Source organism: Manis pentadactyla, chromosome 9, assembly GCF_030020395.1.
Source record: "Manis pentadactyla isolate mManPen7 chromosome 9, mManPen7.hap1, whole genome shotgun sequence".
NCBI classification, from domain to species: Eukaryota; Metazoa; Chordata; class Mammalia; order Pholidota; family Manidae; genus Manis; species Manis pentadactyla.
This window is the reverse complement of record NC_080027.1, coordinates 84,233,572-84,250,878: the sequence shown is the minus strand read 5'-3', so window position 1 is coordinate 84,250,878 and position 17,307 is coordinate 84,233,572. Positions and strand designations below refer to the sequence as shown.

The window sequence follows — 17,307 nt, the reverse complement described above, 5'->3', positions numbered from 1 at the left end:
ACAGTCCCAGAGGAGGTGGGGAGGGGGAAGGGGCGCAAGCGGATTCTTCTGAAAGGGGCCCTGGCACAGATTTCCTTTCCAGCTGGGCAAGACCTAAGTGGGGCAAATTTCAACAAAAAGCTTGAGGAGAAAGGCCTCTAACAGAAGGCTCTGTAGCTCTGGCTGCCTGTTCCACAAACACAGACAGTATTTATGATTAAAATGTCAGTGTAAAATGTCTGTATTCATGTCCCCAAAGACAGCTACCTACCCCCAGGCCTGTCCTCACCCTGTCCCAGCACCCCAGGCTTGCCCAGCACTTTGAGAATCCCAGAATCCCAGGGCTGGGAGGGAGCTTAGAGACCCTCTAGTCTCTCCACACAGAGGTGAGAAGACCCCTGCCTGAGTGGAGAAGTGGCTGCCATGAGCCGGGTTTCACCTGAGGCAAAGCTGCGAGGAGCCTGGGACTTGGCACCCAGGTTGCGGTGGGCCGGCCCTGGCTGGCACTGGGGCACCGTGCCATGTGGAGCTGCCCCGGCGCCTGGCATCCTCAGCAGCTGGGTGCTCTGCTGGAGCTCCTCCCCCTCTCCAGCCTTCTCTCTGGGTCCTTCCCAGCCCAGTGGCCAGGCCCAGGCCTTCTGTTCCCGACGGTGGGAGGCATCCCCCCAGCAGCTCCCATGAGGACTAAGCATGCTTAGGTGACTGTCCGAGCTGGCTGGCTTCCTCAGGAGCGAGGTCTCAGGAAGGCAGACAAGAGGGGACTCCACCTCCTCTGTGGAGCACTGCTCAGCAAATAAGCTGAAAGAGGTGAGGATTTCCTTTGACTCTTGGCCTAAGATCTCATCAGAGACGTCACTGTAAACCTGACAGGACGGGCAGCTGGCAGATCACGGGGCAGCCTTCCTGACACTGGGAGCCTCTGATCCCCGCTGGGAATGAGTCTCAGTGGCCAAGGATTGACACTAAGGCGCTGCTGCCAACCCCAGGTGCCATCACTACTGGGCTCTGGGGACACACAGAGACTTGTCCCCAAGTCTTCAATGGCACTTGGAGGACACGGGCTTTGAAACTTGCCTTGAATTCTTCCAACTATACTTGATTCCCTGGGAGGGAGTTTAAAGACCCTCTGGTCAGTCCAGTCCCTCCACACAGAGGTTAAGAAGACCTCTGCCTGTATGGAGAAGTGGCCGTCTGTTACTGCTGTGCCTCCAGCTGTGGGAAGCATGGCAGCCAGGTTAGTTCAGACACTGTGAGGGGTTGGGGGGCAGCAGTCATATGGGGGCCCCCAGCATACATTGCTGTGGCCACACTGGGCCCTGCCCCAGGGCCACATCTGCCCTCCTTTCATCTGGGTAGACGGGAGGAGCGTTTCCACCGAACCACCACGTAGCACGCCTGCTCCCACAGCCATACTCTCCCTGGGCAGGACACTCTGGGGCTTCTGGTCTGCCGGAGGGCCCTGACTGGCAGGTGCAAAGGCAAATGGGCCTAGCTGGGGGAGGATGGTTGGTCAACTGACCCCCAGGATTATGATCTGTGACCACAAAAGAGAAAAATGATGAAGACAACAAAACTGTACCTCTGAAGGTACTTCAGTAAGGATGCTGTAGGGAGGTAAGGTATCCCAGTGAACAAAACATCACCTGATCTTGTCCTCTCCTTCCTTCCCCCGTCACTTACACACATAGAGCTAGGCCTTTATACTACTGATTTTGAAGGACAGTTGTCAGTGTCAAATATTCTGTTTGGGTGTGCAGTGGTTGAGTGGAGTGCTAGAAAGAACATGAACCTCAACCAATACTGACTGTTCTCATTGTAAGATATTTTAACCTGTATAAATGCAACTTTTCTTTTAGCTTAATGGCCTGGGGTGGAATTTTAAAAATATATATTAAAATACGTTAAAAATTCAGAAAAATGTATTAAAAAAATGAGGTCAGTTCCATAAAGTTTTACTGCCTATACCACCATGTAACTACATTATAGCAAAATATTAAAAGAAACGTTCTTGCCTTCTAAAGTAAGTTATTGCACTTACATCTTTTTGGTGAGGGGAGGAACATCGAGGAGAAGGGGACCTGGGGGCCGAGGCATGGGGCCAAGTGGAGAGTGGGAGCTGCTGGACGCTCTCAGAGCGCACCCTTCAAGGGGCCCGGCCCCGACTGCCTGTTTGGTTGTTGTTTGCAATAAACTCCTTCTCCTTCCTTCTCTCAACTGGAACCTGTCTGTTTTGTTCCTGACTTGTGACAGATGAAATGTGATCAGAGGGGCCTCTGAAATCTCACATTAATTGAAGTCGGCAAAAAATACTAACAGTGCCCTTTTGAACTGCTGACACAGTACAGAATAGATTACCAGGGCTAGATTAACAACAGGTGGCCAGCCAGGGCTCCCGCACAAAGAGGGTGTGCATGGCCTGCAATGGGCTGGGATATAGCCCCCCTTATCCCAGAGGACCTGCCTGCACAGCGGGCAAGCTGGGGGAAAGATGGGGGTACCAGAGTCCACTTCTCAGGCAGCAAAAAGGGTCGCAGCAGCTCTTTGGGCTCCTGTATCTTGGGTGCACTCAGCACAGCCTGTGCCTCCAGGTCTTCACCGCGGGAATGGCCAGGCCCTCCTTGTCACTGAACACCAGTCTGTGCTTCCTTGGGCTGTTCCAAAAGCAAGGGACAGCCAGGACATGGAGGTCCTGGGTAGGAAGGCCTGGCTGCTTGGCACCAAGCACAGGATGAGCCTCCAAGGGAGGCAGGCCCAGTCCTGCCTCTGCTACTTAATTGACCAATGGAACTTACAGGAGGTATAACCACATGGCCTTTAAAGCAAAACTCCAAAGCAAATCATGAAGCAGGGAGGGGCCCAGGTTCTGCTACAGAATAGGTGCTTCTTGGCTTTCCGGCATGAGGGTAACTCATGGAAGAGGCAGTCAGCCTCCATGGGACCACTGTGTGGGGTGGGGAGTCATCTTTATCTACTGAATCACCTGTTGCTCAGTTCACATAAGGGGAGTAAAGCCTGTCTCTGACTAGTTTACCAACTTGGGGGGAAGATTATATGGATAGCACACATGCATGGGCTTTTGTAAGCTGATGTGGCACAATGGACAAAATAAAGGATGATGATTATTCCCAAAAGAAAGATATCTCCCTCCAGCTACCAGCTGTGGGTCTGATAAGAATCTCCTTTCATCCGCTCTTTCCAATTCTTCAAATGTTCCTTTCCTGGAGCCACATCTCAGATTTGGTACCAGTGGGGCAGTAAGTTCAATTCAGTAGAGGCCCAGCTGGGTTTTAGGTTGTCCTGGGCTGGCTACTAGTGTTTTAAAATGACCCCTCTCACTTGATAATATAGGTGAATGTTGAAACCACAATGTTATTCATGTGAAACCATCATAAGATTGGATATCAATGATACTTTAATTTTTAAAAAATGACCCCTCTCATCTCTTAGGGCTTGGTATCATGGTAGCACCTGATTCCCCATTCCAAGACACTGTCAAGTCCTGGGGCAGGAGCCGAAGAGGAGAGGGGGAAACACCTTGTGCATGGGATGCTGTCTGCCCTGTGCCCCTGCTCTTGTCTGTGGGCTCTGAGCAACCCCAATGCCCCCAAGTCCAGATGAATGCTACTGCCAGACTGGAGGAGGGCTTGATAAGGTCCTGTAGGCCTCCATGGTGACTCAGCTTCAAGTAGAGTCTCTGGGAGGACAAGGCCAGCTGGGCTTCCTCAAATACTGATGGTGGCTCAGCCCATCAGTGGTGGCCAGGAGCACTGATCACTTCCTAAACCATCTTGAGTCTTCCACTTGATCACATTACTGGACTTGCCATCTGTCTGCTTAGAATGCCTGTACCCACTCGCTTGCCCCCTGCACCAGGAGAACTGTTCATTTTCTGAGGCTTCTTCCAAATGACAACGTCCTTGCTAAGTTCTTGCTTGACTCCATGCCCCTTCCCCAGCTTCACCCCCTGGTCAATTGCTGCCCCTTCTGTGTCCCACAGAACTGTTCATAATATTATGTCAGCACATAATACTATCTAAGTTACCTGTTTACCTGCCTGACTGCCCTACATGCCTAAAAGGCCCCAGGAGGAGATGGGCTGGTTCTGTTCACACCTACATGCCTCAGAAAATAAGTGCTCACTTGAGTAACTGAGTGAATGAATGGGAAGGTGGGAATGGGGAGATGCTTTTTGGTTCAGGATGGTAAGAGGAAGGTCAGAGAGGACTCAGGGATTCATGTTAGAGAAAGCCAGAAGCTGGCTCAGGCCAGTAGAGATCCCCTAGCAGTAAGCTTGGAGCCTCTGCTTGGCCGTGGACCCTGCCCACCCTGTTCCTCCAGGGCTGTGTGCATCCGTGACCGGCCATGTCAGGACAGGAAGATCACTTCCAGCACATAGCCAGATCCCCAAGAGGACCCGAGAGGCCTTGTGTCTGAGATGCTCATCTCAGAGCTTTTCCACTTTGTCTTGGGCTCCAACCCTGCTTTCTGCCTCAATGACCCTGCATAGTCCTCATGCCCCTAAGCCCTCCACACACCCACCCCAACTCAGGGGCCATTTGCAGATAGCTGCTTTCCAGCCCCAGCAGAAACCTTCAGTTTCTCACCAACCCCATTGTCTCAGGTCTTGCTACAAGGAAGAGTAGCCCCTGAGCTGGCTGGAGCATTCATCAGCAACCCTCCCTGGGGCTGGTGGGGAGCGGGTGCTCAGTAGTGGCAGTCTTTTTCCTACAGGCCCACATGGGCACACTCAGAAGCTAAGGGACAGCAGGCTTCCACCACAGCTAGCTCCCTAAGATGGGGCTGACTGCAAACTGTCGGTGTGCTCAGAAGTGAGAAGAGGCATGCTAGCTCCAGAGACAATGGATGAGAGAGCTGATATTTTCCCAGGAATTCTGTGATTCCACAGTTTTTTCAGCTCAACACAGACCAACAGGCTTGAGGAAGGGCAAACATCCGAAAGGAGCTTCATTGTATGACCATGTGCACACCATGTGTTAAGGTGTTGCTTTAACTAGCTGGGAACAAATCCACTGTGGGGCCTGCATGCGACCTCGCTGGGGCCCTGGTCAAGGCTGTTTCAGATGGGCAGAGGCTGCACTACTCTTGCCACACCTCCTGGGATTTCTCTTTTGGTTGCTTCACACCCAAAAGAGATCCTCCCTCTTCCCATCGCTTCTCTGTCCTCTACCCACAAAGGATCTGATTTCCAGGTTCTGTGGGAAGGGGAGGAGCTCCCTATCGCTATGACATTAAGGCCAAGCTACACTGTGGAGAGAGAATGAAAATGAGTGTGTGTGTTGGGCAGATAAGGGAAGAGGTAAGGGCCTGATGGAGGATGAAACACAAAGGCAGCCCAGATCTCCTCTCTGGGATGTGTCTGGACAGAAAGCCGTTCAGATGAGAGCATGGAAAAGCACGGGCCAGGAAGCCACGTGAAGTGAGAGTCAGGAGACCTAGGTGGAACAGTAAGAACTGGGTGGTGCCTGACTTTGTAACTTATTGGCCCAGTTATCTTAGGCAAACCACTAAAATTCTCATTCAATTTCTTTATCTGTAAAATGGGGATAACCAACTCTTTACTGTTTATCTCACAAAGTGGTTATGTCCAAAAGAATTAAAAACATTTGAAAATAGTGAAGGGCTATACAGACAGGAGACATTATGCGCTCTGGGTGGGAAGGGCCACGCAGGTTGGATTCCATCAAAGTAGGTAAGGGCAGGAAGCCAAAGGCTGGGGTACTGCTTCTCAATGTGTGGTACATATAGGGAAGCACTGGGAACCTCCAATATTATACTTATGGGATTGGCCACGGGTGGCAGCATGGGATCCGTGGGGAGCAGTGTATTAGTCTGCTCAGGCTGCTTTAACAAACTACTGCACACTGGGTGGCTTAAATAATACTGATTTTCTCACAGTGCTGGAGGCTAGAAGTCCATGATCAAGGTGCTGGCAGCTTTGGTCTCTAGTGAGGCCTCTCTCCCTCATCTCACCGTGTCCTCACATGGCCTTTCCCCTGTGCTTGTGCAGGAAGAACAAGCTCTAATGGCTCTTCCTTTTCGTATAAGGACACCAGACCTTATGACTTCACTTAACCTTTATTACTTCTTAAGAGGCCCTATCCCCAGTCACAATGAGGATGAGGGTTTCAATAAATGAATTTTGTGGGGAGACACAACTAAGTCTGTAACAAGCAGGGTGGATGGCATGTGTTATATGTGTGAGAGGAAGGTGCAGAAATAGACAAGCAGCTGCTCTTCTCTTCCCATTCCCACATCCCAGAGAATGTCAGCAGATCACAGCCAATTCTCATGTGGGCCCAGCAACCACTCCGTTCAGGGCCTTCTCACTTTCTACCTAGGCTACTGATTACCTCCCATTCCTAGGCCTTCCCTGCTCTACTCCACCAGCAATACTGAGGCCAAAGACCAGCTCTGATCACACCCCTAATCAGAACAGTCATCTGAAAGTCTTCACACTGCTTACAGTCAGACACCTCAGCTCTTTTACTTAGCCCTGAACTCCTATCCAGCTTCACTGTTTCTAGTGTGCAACCTGGACTCGGTGCTCCTGCAAACCCAGGACATCCATTACACTTTCCCGTCTCCTTGTCCCCTCTCACTCCCCTCAGGTCACAATGCCTGCCTGCAGAAACCTCCCAACACACCCCTTTGCCCATCTCCACCTATTAATTTGCCCAAGTGTCACCTCCTTCACCAAGTCAGAAGTGATCACACTCTCCCAGCAGGGAATGTGTGCAATTCACCCTTTATTGTTCACTCTCCCATGCAGTAGACAGGACTATAAGAGACTTAGCTCCTGTATTTATTAATTCCACTGTAAGATCCTTGAGGAAGGTAAGGGTATCTTTTGTCACTTACTTAACCTGTTGCACCTGGCAGAGCATCAAGCAAGGAGTGAATAAATGGCAGCTGGAGGGCGGCAAGTCTGCATTCCACATCAAGAACACAACAGAAAACACTAAATGGAGGCAATGGGACTGGAGGCAGCCTAGACCCTGAAGCCCTGAGCAAACACCCAGGTTAAGGAGGAAAAAAGGATACCAGTCTATGACAAAACCAAGGAACTTTGAAAGAGGACAGGTTTTAACCATTTAAAATCATCTTTACTGAAGTAAAATTTATATAACTTAAAATGCATGAATTGTAAGTGTAGAGTTGGATGAGTTTGGACAAATACAGATCTATATATCTATACACACACACATATGTAACCATCACAATCAAAACAGAGAACATTCCCCTCACCCCAAAAATTCCCTGTGCCTCCTCCCAGTCAATCCTACTCCCAGGCAACTGCTCACCTACTTTATGCCACTCTTGTTTTGCCTGTTGTAAAACCCCATACAGGTGAAATATATTTATATATGTAAGAGTACATATTGTATACACACAGTATGTATGTACAGTATGCACTCTTTATGAGTCTGCCTTCCTTTGCTCATCTATTTTGGAAACTTACCCATGTTGTGCGTCTTAGTACTTTGCTATTTTTATTGCTTAGCTGTATTCCATTGTATGAATATTTCACAATTTGTCTATCTAGTCACCTGTTGTTGAACATTCTGAGTTGTTTCCAGTTTGGGCTATTATAAATAAAGCTTCTATTAACATTTGTGTACAAGTCTTTTGTGGATGTATGTTTTTTTTCTTTTAACATAAATGAATGGGAGCCGAATTTTTTCAAATGTCTTTTCTATATCTATTGAGATAATTATATGGTTATTCTTTTATTCTGTTAATCCTTTTTGTGTGTTGATGGATTCAATTTGCTAATAGTTCATAACAATTCTGTGTCTATGTTCAAGAAGGCTACCAGTCTGCAGGTTTCTTGTAATGTTTTTCTCTGGCTTTGGTATCAGGGTAATAACAGACACCTAAAGTGAGTTAGGACATATTTCTTCCTCTTCTGCTTTCTGAAAGGTATTTGTATAAGATTGATATTATTTCTTCCTTAATCATTTAATAGAATCTGCCAGTAAAACTATGTGGACTTTTTTTTTGCAGGAAGTTTTAAATTAGGGATTTGATTGCTTTAACAGATACAGAGCTATTCATATTTTCTATTTCTTCTTGAGGCAGTTTTATCATATTGCATCTTTCAAGTATTTTGTCAATTTCATCTAGCTTACAGAATTTAATAGTATAAAGTTGTTCATATGCATTCCCGTTAATGTTTTTGGAATCTGTACGAATGCCCCCTTTGATTCCTGATACTGGTAATTTATATCTTCTTTTTTTTCCTTGAACAGTCTAGAGCTTTGATCTAAAGTTACTAATCTTTTCAAAGAACCAGTTTTTCTTTGATTTTCCCCCATTATTTTGTTGATTTCCCAATCTTATCTTTTTATTCCTTGTTTGACTTACTTTGGATTTAATTTTCTCTTTTTTCTCAACTTTCTTAAGGTAGTAGCTTAGATAATTGATTTGTTTTCTAATACAAGCACTTCAAGCTAAAGATCTCCTAAAATTCCACCCCACACATTGAGATACAATGTGTTTGCATTTTCATTCAGCCCAAAATATTTTCTAATTTTCTTTGTGTCCTTATTAATCCATCCATTTTTTAGAAGTATGTTACTTAATTTCCAACTACTGAGGAATTACTCAGATATCTGTTATTGACTTCTATTGTGAAGAGAAAACATATTTTTTTGTTATTTCCTCTAAAATTAAGAATTATTTTATATATTGTGGAACACAATTGTGAATGTTGCATATGCACTTGAGAAGAATGTGTTATTGTATGAAGCAATTAAGTTAATGTGGCTGATAGTGTTACTCAGAACACCTGTACCTTTCTGGCTTTTCTATCAACTTGTTCTGTCAATTACCAAGAGAGAAGTGTTTAAACATCCAAATATAACTGTGGACTTTCTAGTTTGCTTTCAGTTGTTAGCTTTTGCTTTATATATTTTGAAGCACTGTTATTCAGTCCTACAAATTTAGGATTATCTGTTCTGTCTTCTTGATGAATTGACTCCTTAATCATTACAAAATATTCCTTTCTCCATGGCAGTATTCCTGTTTTGAAGTTTACTTTATCCTTTATTGATATAATCACTCCCATTTTCTTATGATTCATGTTTGTCTAGTGTATCTTTTTCTACCCTTTTAGTGTTTTCCTTGTAGATAGTAATTATTCATACTGTTTGATTAAGAATGATAACCTCTGCCCTTTAGTTAGAATGTTTAGACATTTACATCTACTGTAACTATTGATATGTTTAGGTTTAAGTCTACTCTCTTTATTCGTCATGTCTGTTGTTTACTCTTTCTTCTTCTCTTGCCTTCCTATTATTATTTTTTTAGTATTTCATCTCCAGTACTGACTTATTAGCTACACCTCTTTAAAAAATGTTTTTAATGGTTGCTCTAGGGTCTATAATGTGCATCTTTAACTTTAATCACAGCCTATTTTACAGATATCTTCCTGGTTTTCTTCCTCACTAGCAACTCCTCAGTCTCCTTTTCTGGTTCCTCCTTTCTTCTCTACTTGTAAATGTTAGAGTAAGCACAGTAATCAGGCTACAGTCCTTTCCTCTTCTCTATCTATATTGTATCTCTGGGTAATCTCATCTAGTCCTATGGTTTTGAATCCCATCTGTTCAGTCTTTTCCCCTGAGCTCTATTGAACTGCTTCAATGACACTGCCCCTTGAGAGGTCCAAAAGACATTGCAAACTTAGCATGTCTAAAGTAGTGCTCTTGATTTTCTCTCTCAACACTTCCCTGCCCTCACCCTTGCCCAGTCTGCCACACTTTAGTTAGTGGTATCACTCAGCTACTTTGGACGAAACCCTAGGAATTAGCTGTGAATTCTCTATTATTTTCACATATATTCAATTATCAGTAAGTCCAATGGACACTACTCCCAATATAAGTTCTGACACCTGTGCTGCTACCATCCTAGTCTAACTAAGCCACCATCCTCTCTTACTCGGCTTCCCAAAAGAGCCTCCTGATTTCCTTTCTTTCTTTCTTGAACCCTATAGCCTATTCTCCACACAGTAGATGAAATGATCTTTTAAAAAATACCATTCAGATTATCACTCCTCTGCTTAAAAACTTCCAGTGTCTTCCCATCACACCCTATAAAAATGTAGAATCCTTTTTGCCTACATGAGCCTAACACAATTTGGCCCTGGCCCACTTTTCTGGCATCATTTCTGCCATGCTCTCCACACTCAATACATAGTTCTTGCTTTTCTTAAAACAAGCTGAGCTTGTTTCTGTGTAGGACCTTAGCTCCTCTCTCTGCCTCCTATCATCATGGTTCACTCTCTCAACATTTAGATTTGTGCTTAAATGTCACTTCTGACCAACCCATCTAAATACCTCCTACACCCAAGTCACTACCTCCTCTTACTCTGCTTTATTTTCTTCATTTGCAATGATATTCATTTACTTCTTTTGGTTGTCTTCCTTCTCAGGAAGGAAGTTTGATGAGAGCAGGTACTCTGTTCAGTGTAGCATCTTCACACTAAGAGTAGTACCTGGACATAGTGAGTGCTCATAAATATTTATTAACTGAATGAATCCATCATGTCAGGCTGTTTTAATTTTTAAGGGAAAAGAAACTTTAGGAGATTACAGACTGAAAACTTTTGAGTGAAAATTTACTTTCTCCTGATCCCTTCTCTGAAAGTGAATTCAATCTGGTTGTTAGATGCACTTCTCCATTAACAGACTTCAGATTCAGGTTGTAGCCACAGAAAGATTTCTCTACTGAGTGACTTGCCAGATTAATCCATCTTGAGAAGGAGATAATGATCTTTAGCCCAAGTTCTGTGTCCTGCTTATAGTCTCACTGGATACTTTTGATGTGTTGTCAAAGGTTAAAGGAGCCAGAAATCCTTTCTCCTCAGGATAGGTCCTAGTTCCAGACATCCACACAGCCTGTAAAACACTGTGTTGAGCCGCCAGATGTTTCCTTTTGATCTCAACACTGTCCTACATCACCCTCTCCACTGAGATGGTGCAGCCATGGGACTAAAAGGAGCATTAATCTGTTATGAATGGACATTCACCCTTCTAACTTCTAAAGAAGGGCCAAGGTACTGGCAACTGGAAGATGCTATGAGAAGAGAAAAAAAGAAAAAAAACCAAAACCTTGCATCTGCCATGCATTGGAGAAGATGGAGTTAACGGAACCCTCATCTGGCCAAGTTGTCAATACATCAAACCAAACTGGTGACAAGAACAAGGCTGTTAGGAAATTATTGAGACTATATCCAGATAACAAGAATAGAGATTGGGCACAGGGCAGGCAGAAGGGAGGAGATGAAGGTAAGCCCCTCAGGATCTACTGGAGAAAGACTATTGGAAATCCTATGGGAGCTGCTGCCACCAAATGCACAATTTTTGTTAATTACCTCAATTGTGGCTGTTATCCCTTAATGAGAAACACCGCTTCACTTCTAAGCAGGCAATGAAGTTGGCAGAAAGCTGAAACCTGAAAATCAGCAGATACAGGGCTGCATACAGCCCTTGCTATTGAAATTAAGCCACATCCAAAACACAGTGGGAGGATTCCAAATAGCTTCAGACAGCAGCCAGCCATGCAGGGCCCTCACCAAGCGCCGGATGGACGCTCTCTGGACTCGTCAAGAGGCTCAAATCCCAAGTGCTCATTTCAATAACATAAGAAAATAAACATGGGGCTTATTTATAGCACAGGAAAGGGACTGGAGCAAAAGAACTGCTCATTTGGTAATCCACCCTGACGGGGCCAGATAGGATCCAGACCCCCAAGCTCTCTGGCAACAGGGTGAGTAGAAATAGGGGCCGGAAGAGGGCTGGCTGCCAGCATCACCAGATATAATTTGGTTATAGGGCCCTAGTTAAAGAAAGGGGAAGAGATCCAATGCATCATTCTTCCTCACCGACCCAGGCCTAAGAGCTCTATCTCCAATTTCTGGTTGAGGAAACTAAGGCATGGAAGTGGACTACTCCCTTAAGGCCAAGGGAAATCCAGCGTTCACCTCAAGGGAAGGTGCTATGAGAAGAAGAAATTAAAAAGTCCTTACATCCTCTGGGCACCAGATTAGATGGAGTGAAAAGAATACTCATGCACAGTTGGGACTAGAATGTATGTGCATAGACTCCTAGGCCACTGATGGGTTCAAGAATACCCATGAAAACTGGAGTGCCATGAGATCAGGCTGGTGTTTTATTCAACTCTCTCTCTCCTGGACCTAGCACTGGATCAGGCAAAGAGTATATTTTGATGAATGAATGAACAATTAGAAAAATTAAATGACTGAATCAATGTTCTCTTCCCTCACTTGGACCAGTTGGCTGTTTTTCAGCTGATTACCAGAAAAGCAGATGTTCCTTGAGTTTAGTCTTAGGCATAGTACCTGATGATGTAAGTTGGTGGCTATAAATAGAAGCCCAGATAGATATATTCCAAAGGGAAAGCTCTCTATGGTGGCATGAGGGACTGGTGGTTTGGGTCTAGGACATATGGATTCCATGCCCTGCTCTGTAGGCAGCTCTCCTCCGACGTGCAGCTCCTAAGAGGGAGTAGATGAGATGGTGCCCCGTGCTGAGGAAACCTCTAGCAGATGCAGCTGCCTGGTCCCTCTCTAGAGTCACCCAAGCATCCTTCCCTTTCTTTTTCTTCTGCCTGACAGCAGTGTTCCCCTTCAGAGAAACTGGGAAGAAATGCAAGCAGGGGCCTAAGCAGTTGGGAGCAGAGGAAAGGAAAAACGTCTGCCCTGTAAAGGTCATGAATTTGTGGGAACAAAATGCCAGACACAGATGCTGGTGACTCAACTATTTCTTGAAAGGGAAATAGGCCTGGAAACCTGGGAGAGGGGGCCAAATTCTGCCCAGTCTTCTTCCCTGTGTTGCCAGCAATGATGAGCCTGAGATTAAAAAGCCATGGCACAAAGTTGCCTGTTCAGACCCAAAGCCACTCCCTGGGAACCTGGAAGTCACAAAGGCTGATGCTGGGATCTCTGGTAGTCCATTTACTGGAGGTGGAAGAGAGGTGAGAATACTTACAGAGCTTAGAATGCTCTCCACCTAAAGAGAGGGCAAAACCTTAAAATTAAGAGTGGAGTCCTGCCTGCCTGGCTTTCCTCTGCCATGAGTAGCTCAGTGAAGCCCGTTCACATTGTCAGACCTTGCATGGCTCCCAAAATAGGGCCAAAGATGTCCCTGATTTTACTCAGAAGCAGAAAACAGTGACTACCAAACACTGGCCTAGGACAGGAGCCCCAGAGCTTGGAATGGAGCTCTGGGGTGAGGTGAGTAGATAGGCCCTACAGGTTTCAAGTGCCTGCAGGCCCTGCAGTGGAAAGCTTAAGTTGCTTCCAAAGTCTTCCAGCATGGCAGCTGCCTGCCAACATGGTTGCACTCCTGCCAGACTGCTCCTCAGGAAGTGGCTGAAGAGGCCTGGGGCCAGGTTAGCATTTTCTGTCTTGCCAGATAGGATCAGTCTACTATGGAGAACAGTCTACTATGACTTCTTTTGCTGCAACAGAAGACTACCTGGGCCAAGAGAAATGGAAAAAAACAGTCTATCCAAAAAGAAGCTACTGTCCCCAAAGCAAAGAAAACCCACCAGGCTCAGGATAGGTGGCTGATGGGAAACCTTCAACACCCAAAACTTTCCTCTCTCGGCAGTGTTGCCATGCGATCTTCTGGTTGCAGCAAAGTGCTTAAAGGTCTCTCTGAAGCTGAACTACATCCCAAGCCTGGTCTCTGCTTCATCTACTTAATTTTACCATTCAAGTGTCTGGATTTTAACCCAGCAATCACGTATTCAGAACTCATGGCTAGAAGCCTGTTATCTTTTAATGGTAAGGCCATTCAGTCAGAGACTACCATCTTAGGAAGCAGCTGGGGTCACGGAATTCTTAGCAACTCCTTCAGTGAATGAGAGCAAAGAGGCACCTTGCCTCTCTCCAGCTCCTTGTCCTGGTCAGCACAAGACAATATGATGGTCAGTTTTTTACAAAGGCAGGAAAACTGGCCCCTAAAAGACACAAGTTGGAACCACAGCTGGAAGTACATAAGGCTGGCAGAAAAGCCAGAGTAGTCACAGTTTTGAGCTTTATGACACTGAATAAAAGGAGACAGTATAGTATCATTTGCAGGAAAGAATCAGATTCTGAGAACAAAGCTGCTTTTCCTCTTTTCATTTTCCAGAGAAAGAGGTTTTCCCTAAACATTTTCCCTAAAATGTGTGTGGCTTGGTAAAAACATGTAAGATAAAACTATTAAAAGCTATCTAAGGTTAATCAGCAAGAAAGCTTTTCCAACTTCGGCATTCCTAGCCAGCTCATCCCAATTAGGTCCCTGGGGACAAAGGCAAGTGACTTAGTACACACACTGGGCCAGGGCCAGGGCCAGCTCAGGTTCATCTTCTATATAGGCCAATAGGATACAATTTCTTAAAAAAGATTTCTTAATCTGAAACCAGCTGTTGTCTGCTGTAGGCCAGAACATGACATTTCAATTAGCATTACTGTTCCGCTTCTGAAACCAGGCTCTGTGGCATCTCAAGGGCAGATGATCCCAACCCAAGCTTATGGGTGAGGCTTGCTGATGAACAGCTCAGAATTATACGAATAAGGGGGTGGAGTCTGAATCCATGAATAAAGTTCACTTGCTACATTCCTGTCTTGAATTTCTCCTTGTGACCTACACCACCTGTCTGTACATAGGCTAGAGACTTCGAGGTCTAAGTGCCTACAGTATAAAACTCATTCTACAAATTATTTCATGCCATGTTGCAAGATATAACCCCCAATATTTCTGGGGGTAGTGAGTTACTTTAATGGAGTTTTAATTCTCTTGGAAGTCAATGACTACTCAGAAGGTGATAAAGTCACACTAACACAGCCCCCTGGGTTTCCCAGTAATCTTAGACTGAAGTATTCCTCTTCCAAAATCAAAGTGCTAACAAGGTTAAAAAAGAAAAAAGAAAACTTTATCCTTTGCAAGGGAGAGTGGATCAGAAACCAGCCACTAAGGTAGTGTGTTCAGTGATATGAGAAAGAACAGAGCTGTTTGAAGAAGCTAGGCTAAGGGAACAATGCTGAGGGTGATATGACACACACACAATGTTAGCACAGGTTTTGGCTTTTAATAGGAATTTACATGTAAGGTTCTTCCCTCCCCCTCCCCCAAATCTTGGAAATCAAGCTAGAGAAGCCCTGGAAAAGTTAGAGGTCCTGTCTGTGTCAGCAATTGTTATCTAGGGGACATTGTCTTGGTTTCTACCATACCATGCCCAGGACTATGACTATGAGACAAGAGTGCCCTCCCACACCCCTTATTGACTAGTGCACAGTTATCCGGACTGGAAGTATTTATGAAGTACATGGGCATGCAGTTGCACCATGGAACAAATCACAGTGTCAGTGTCTGCATCTGCAAAATGAATGGCCTGGATGAGATGGTACCTTGTCCTTTCCACCAGTAACAATCCACAATTCTATCACTCCTTGATATGAAAGAAGATGAAACTCTCACGATTTCCACTTTCAACTTTCCTACCTCTGAAAGGTTTCTTTGACCTCTCAAAGTCGTTGGGAACGTGTCTGAAAGGACTCTTGTTAAAACTAGAAGTTTAAAAACTATAGCATAATCACTGCTCACCTTCCTGTCACTCTACAGAACAATGGGTGGTATATTAGTGACTTCGAGTGGCACACAACTAGGTTTCAGTAATTATATCCATATTCCAAGCAAATTGTTATGTATTTTGTGTTCTGGGGACATATGTTATGGCTAAAGCCCAAACTGTGGCTAATCTTAATATTAGAGCCAGATAAATCTGTTTCAAATCCATAACATCTAACATTTGCCAGAGTAGATTTGTTCATCAACGGGGCTTAAAGCGGTATAATTCACACATGTGCAGTATTACTAAATGCTAAAATTTAATGATTTAAATATACCAGCAGCTATTGCAAAGCAGTTGTTATAATGGCATTTAACATTAGCCAGAACCTCCCTGGCTTACATTAAGTTTTATACCAAAAGGATGAGGGAAATTTTGGCGTCCTCTTGGGTTGGGGTTACAATTCCCTCAACTTTCACAACACGGCACTAGCTGTGGCAACTCCGTGCATGACTATTAGAAGCCCTCGGTTTATCCCAAAGAATACCTGTGGAAGATTGACTGGATCTAATCCAGAAGCAAACAGATTTTTTTGGAGGTTTAGGGAGACATCTCTTCTGCTTGTTTGGGGATCTTTCTCTGCTCGATGATGCACATGGCACCAGACAGTCCTCCTGACTTTATGTCCCCAGACGCGGGCAGTAGGCTGGAGTTACGGCCAGAAGATACAGTCAAATATACAAAAACAGAAAGACAGGTCTTTGGATTATCAATAAACAGTATTTAAGACATAGTATAAGAAGGAATAAAAAACAATTTTAATCATATCAAAAAGCCAAACAAAAGAGGAATAGTTCATGGAACTTATAGAATCCCAACTCAGCAGTCAGTGCTCTTCCTCTGCATGAGCCCAGGGCCCGAGACCCCAAGGCACAGGTTAAATACCACTAAGATGCTTGGATTTTGCACCAAATCTGGACTTGGCTTTTCCTCCAAAGAACTCACTGATTTGAAATAACTAAAAGTGAGATACAGGTACCTTTCATGCTATTCCCCAGACCTAAAATGGGCTTCTCAGCAGTCTTAGTCAGTGAAGTTTCCTTTCAGACTGTCATATTGGAACTGCAAACAAAGGGAGCTTGAGCTGGACTTAAACCTGGAACATGCCACAAAGAATTCCATTTGGCATTTTCACAAAGAACCCATCAGACATCGTAAGAAACACTAGAGCAGAGGATGCACAGCTCAGGGTGCTTAGATACTCTCTCTAGGTTCCTGTTCTTGAACAAGTAGGTTAGCTGGGTGTATGCCTTGTCCAACATGTCAGTCTTCCACTCTGAAGTCCCCCATCTGATATTAGAGTGCTGGAGAGGCTGTGTTCTCTTCCTTTGTCTAAGCTTAATGTTCAAACCTCCACCGATGGCATGTTTCATAAGCTGCCAATGTTGGGGAAGCTCTTTAGTTTCTCAGGAAAGTCGTCTTTGTACAGGACAGGATCAGCTCGGTGCTCCACCACCTTAAGAGGCATTGTACCAAAGACTGAAGCAAATTTGTTGATGCACTCAGACCTGTGGGGTTTGGGGAGCGGGGAGGGCAATTGAGAGATGAGAGTGATGGTGGGGAAAAAACAGAAAATGTTCAAGAGGCTGAGCGATAAGAGCAAAAGACGTAATAGTCAACATTAACAAAAGAAACCCAGGCATCCCCAGTCTGGCCCCTGGTTCTTGAAAA

The 17,307-nt window shown here is 45.0% G+C and overlaps 1 protein-coding gene across 4 annotated transcripts in view; it reads right to left on the bottom strand.

Annotated features, from left to right (window-relative positions):
• Positions 1-15,873: 15,873 nt before the first annotated feature.
• EXT2 (exostosin glycosyltransferase 2) overlaps positions 15,874-17,307 on the bottom strand; it is a 160,738-nt gene continuing 159,304 nt past the window's right edge. For all 4 annotated transcript variants that reach the window (XM_036891602.2, XM_057507585.1, XM_036891601.2 and 1 more), the window contains one exon: positions 15,874-17,144. In XM_036891602.2, coding sequence (XP_036747497.2) covers positions 17,006-17,144 — 139 coding nt within the window. In that variant the 3' untranslated portion in view covers positions 15,874-17,005. The remainder of the gene's footprint in view (positions 17,145-17,307) is intronic.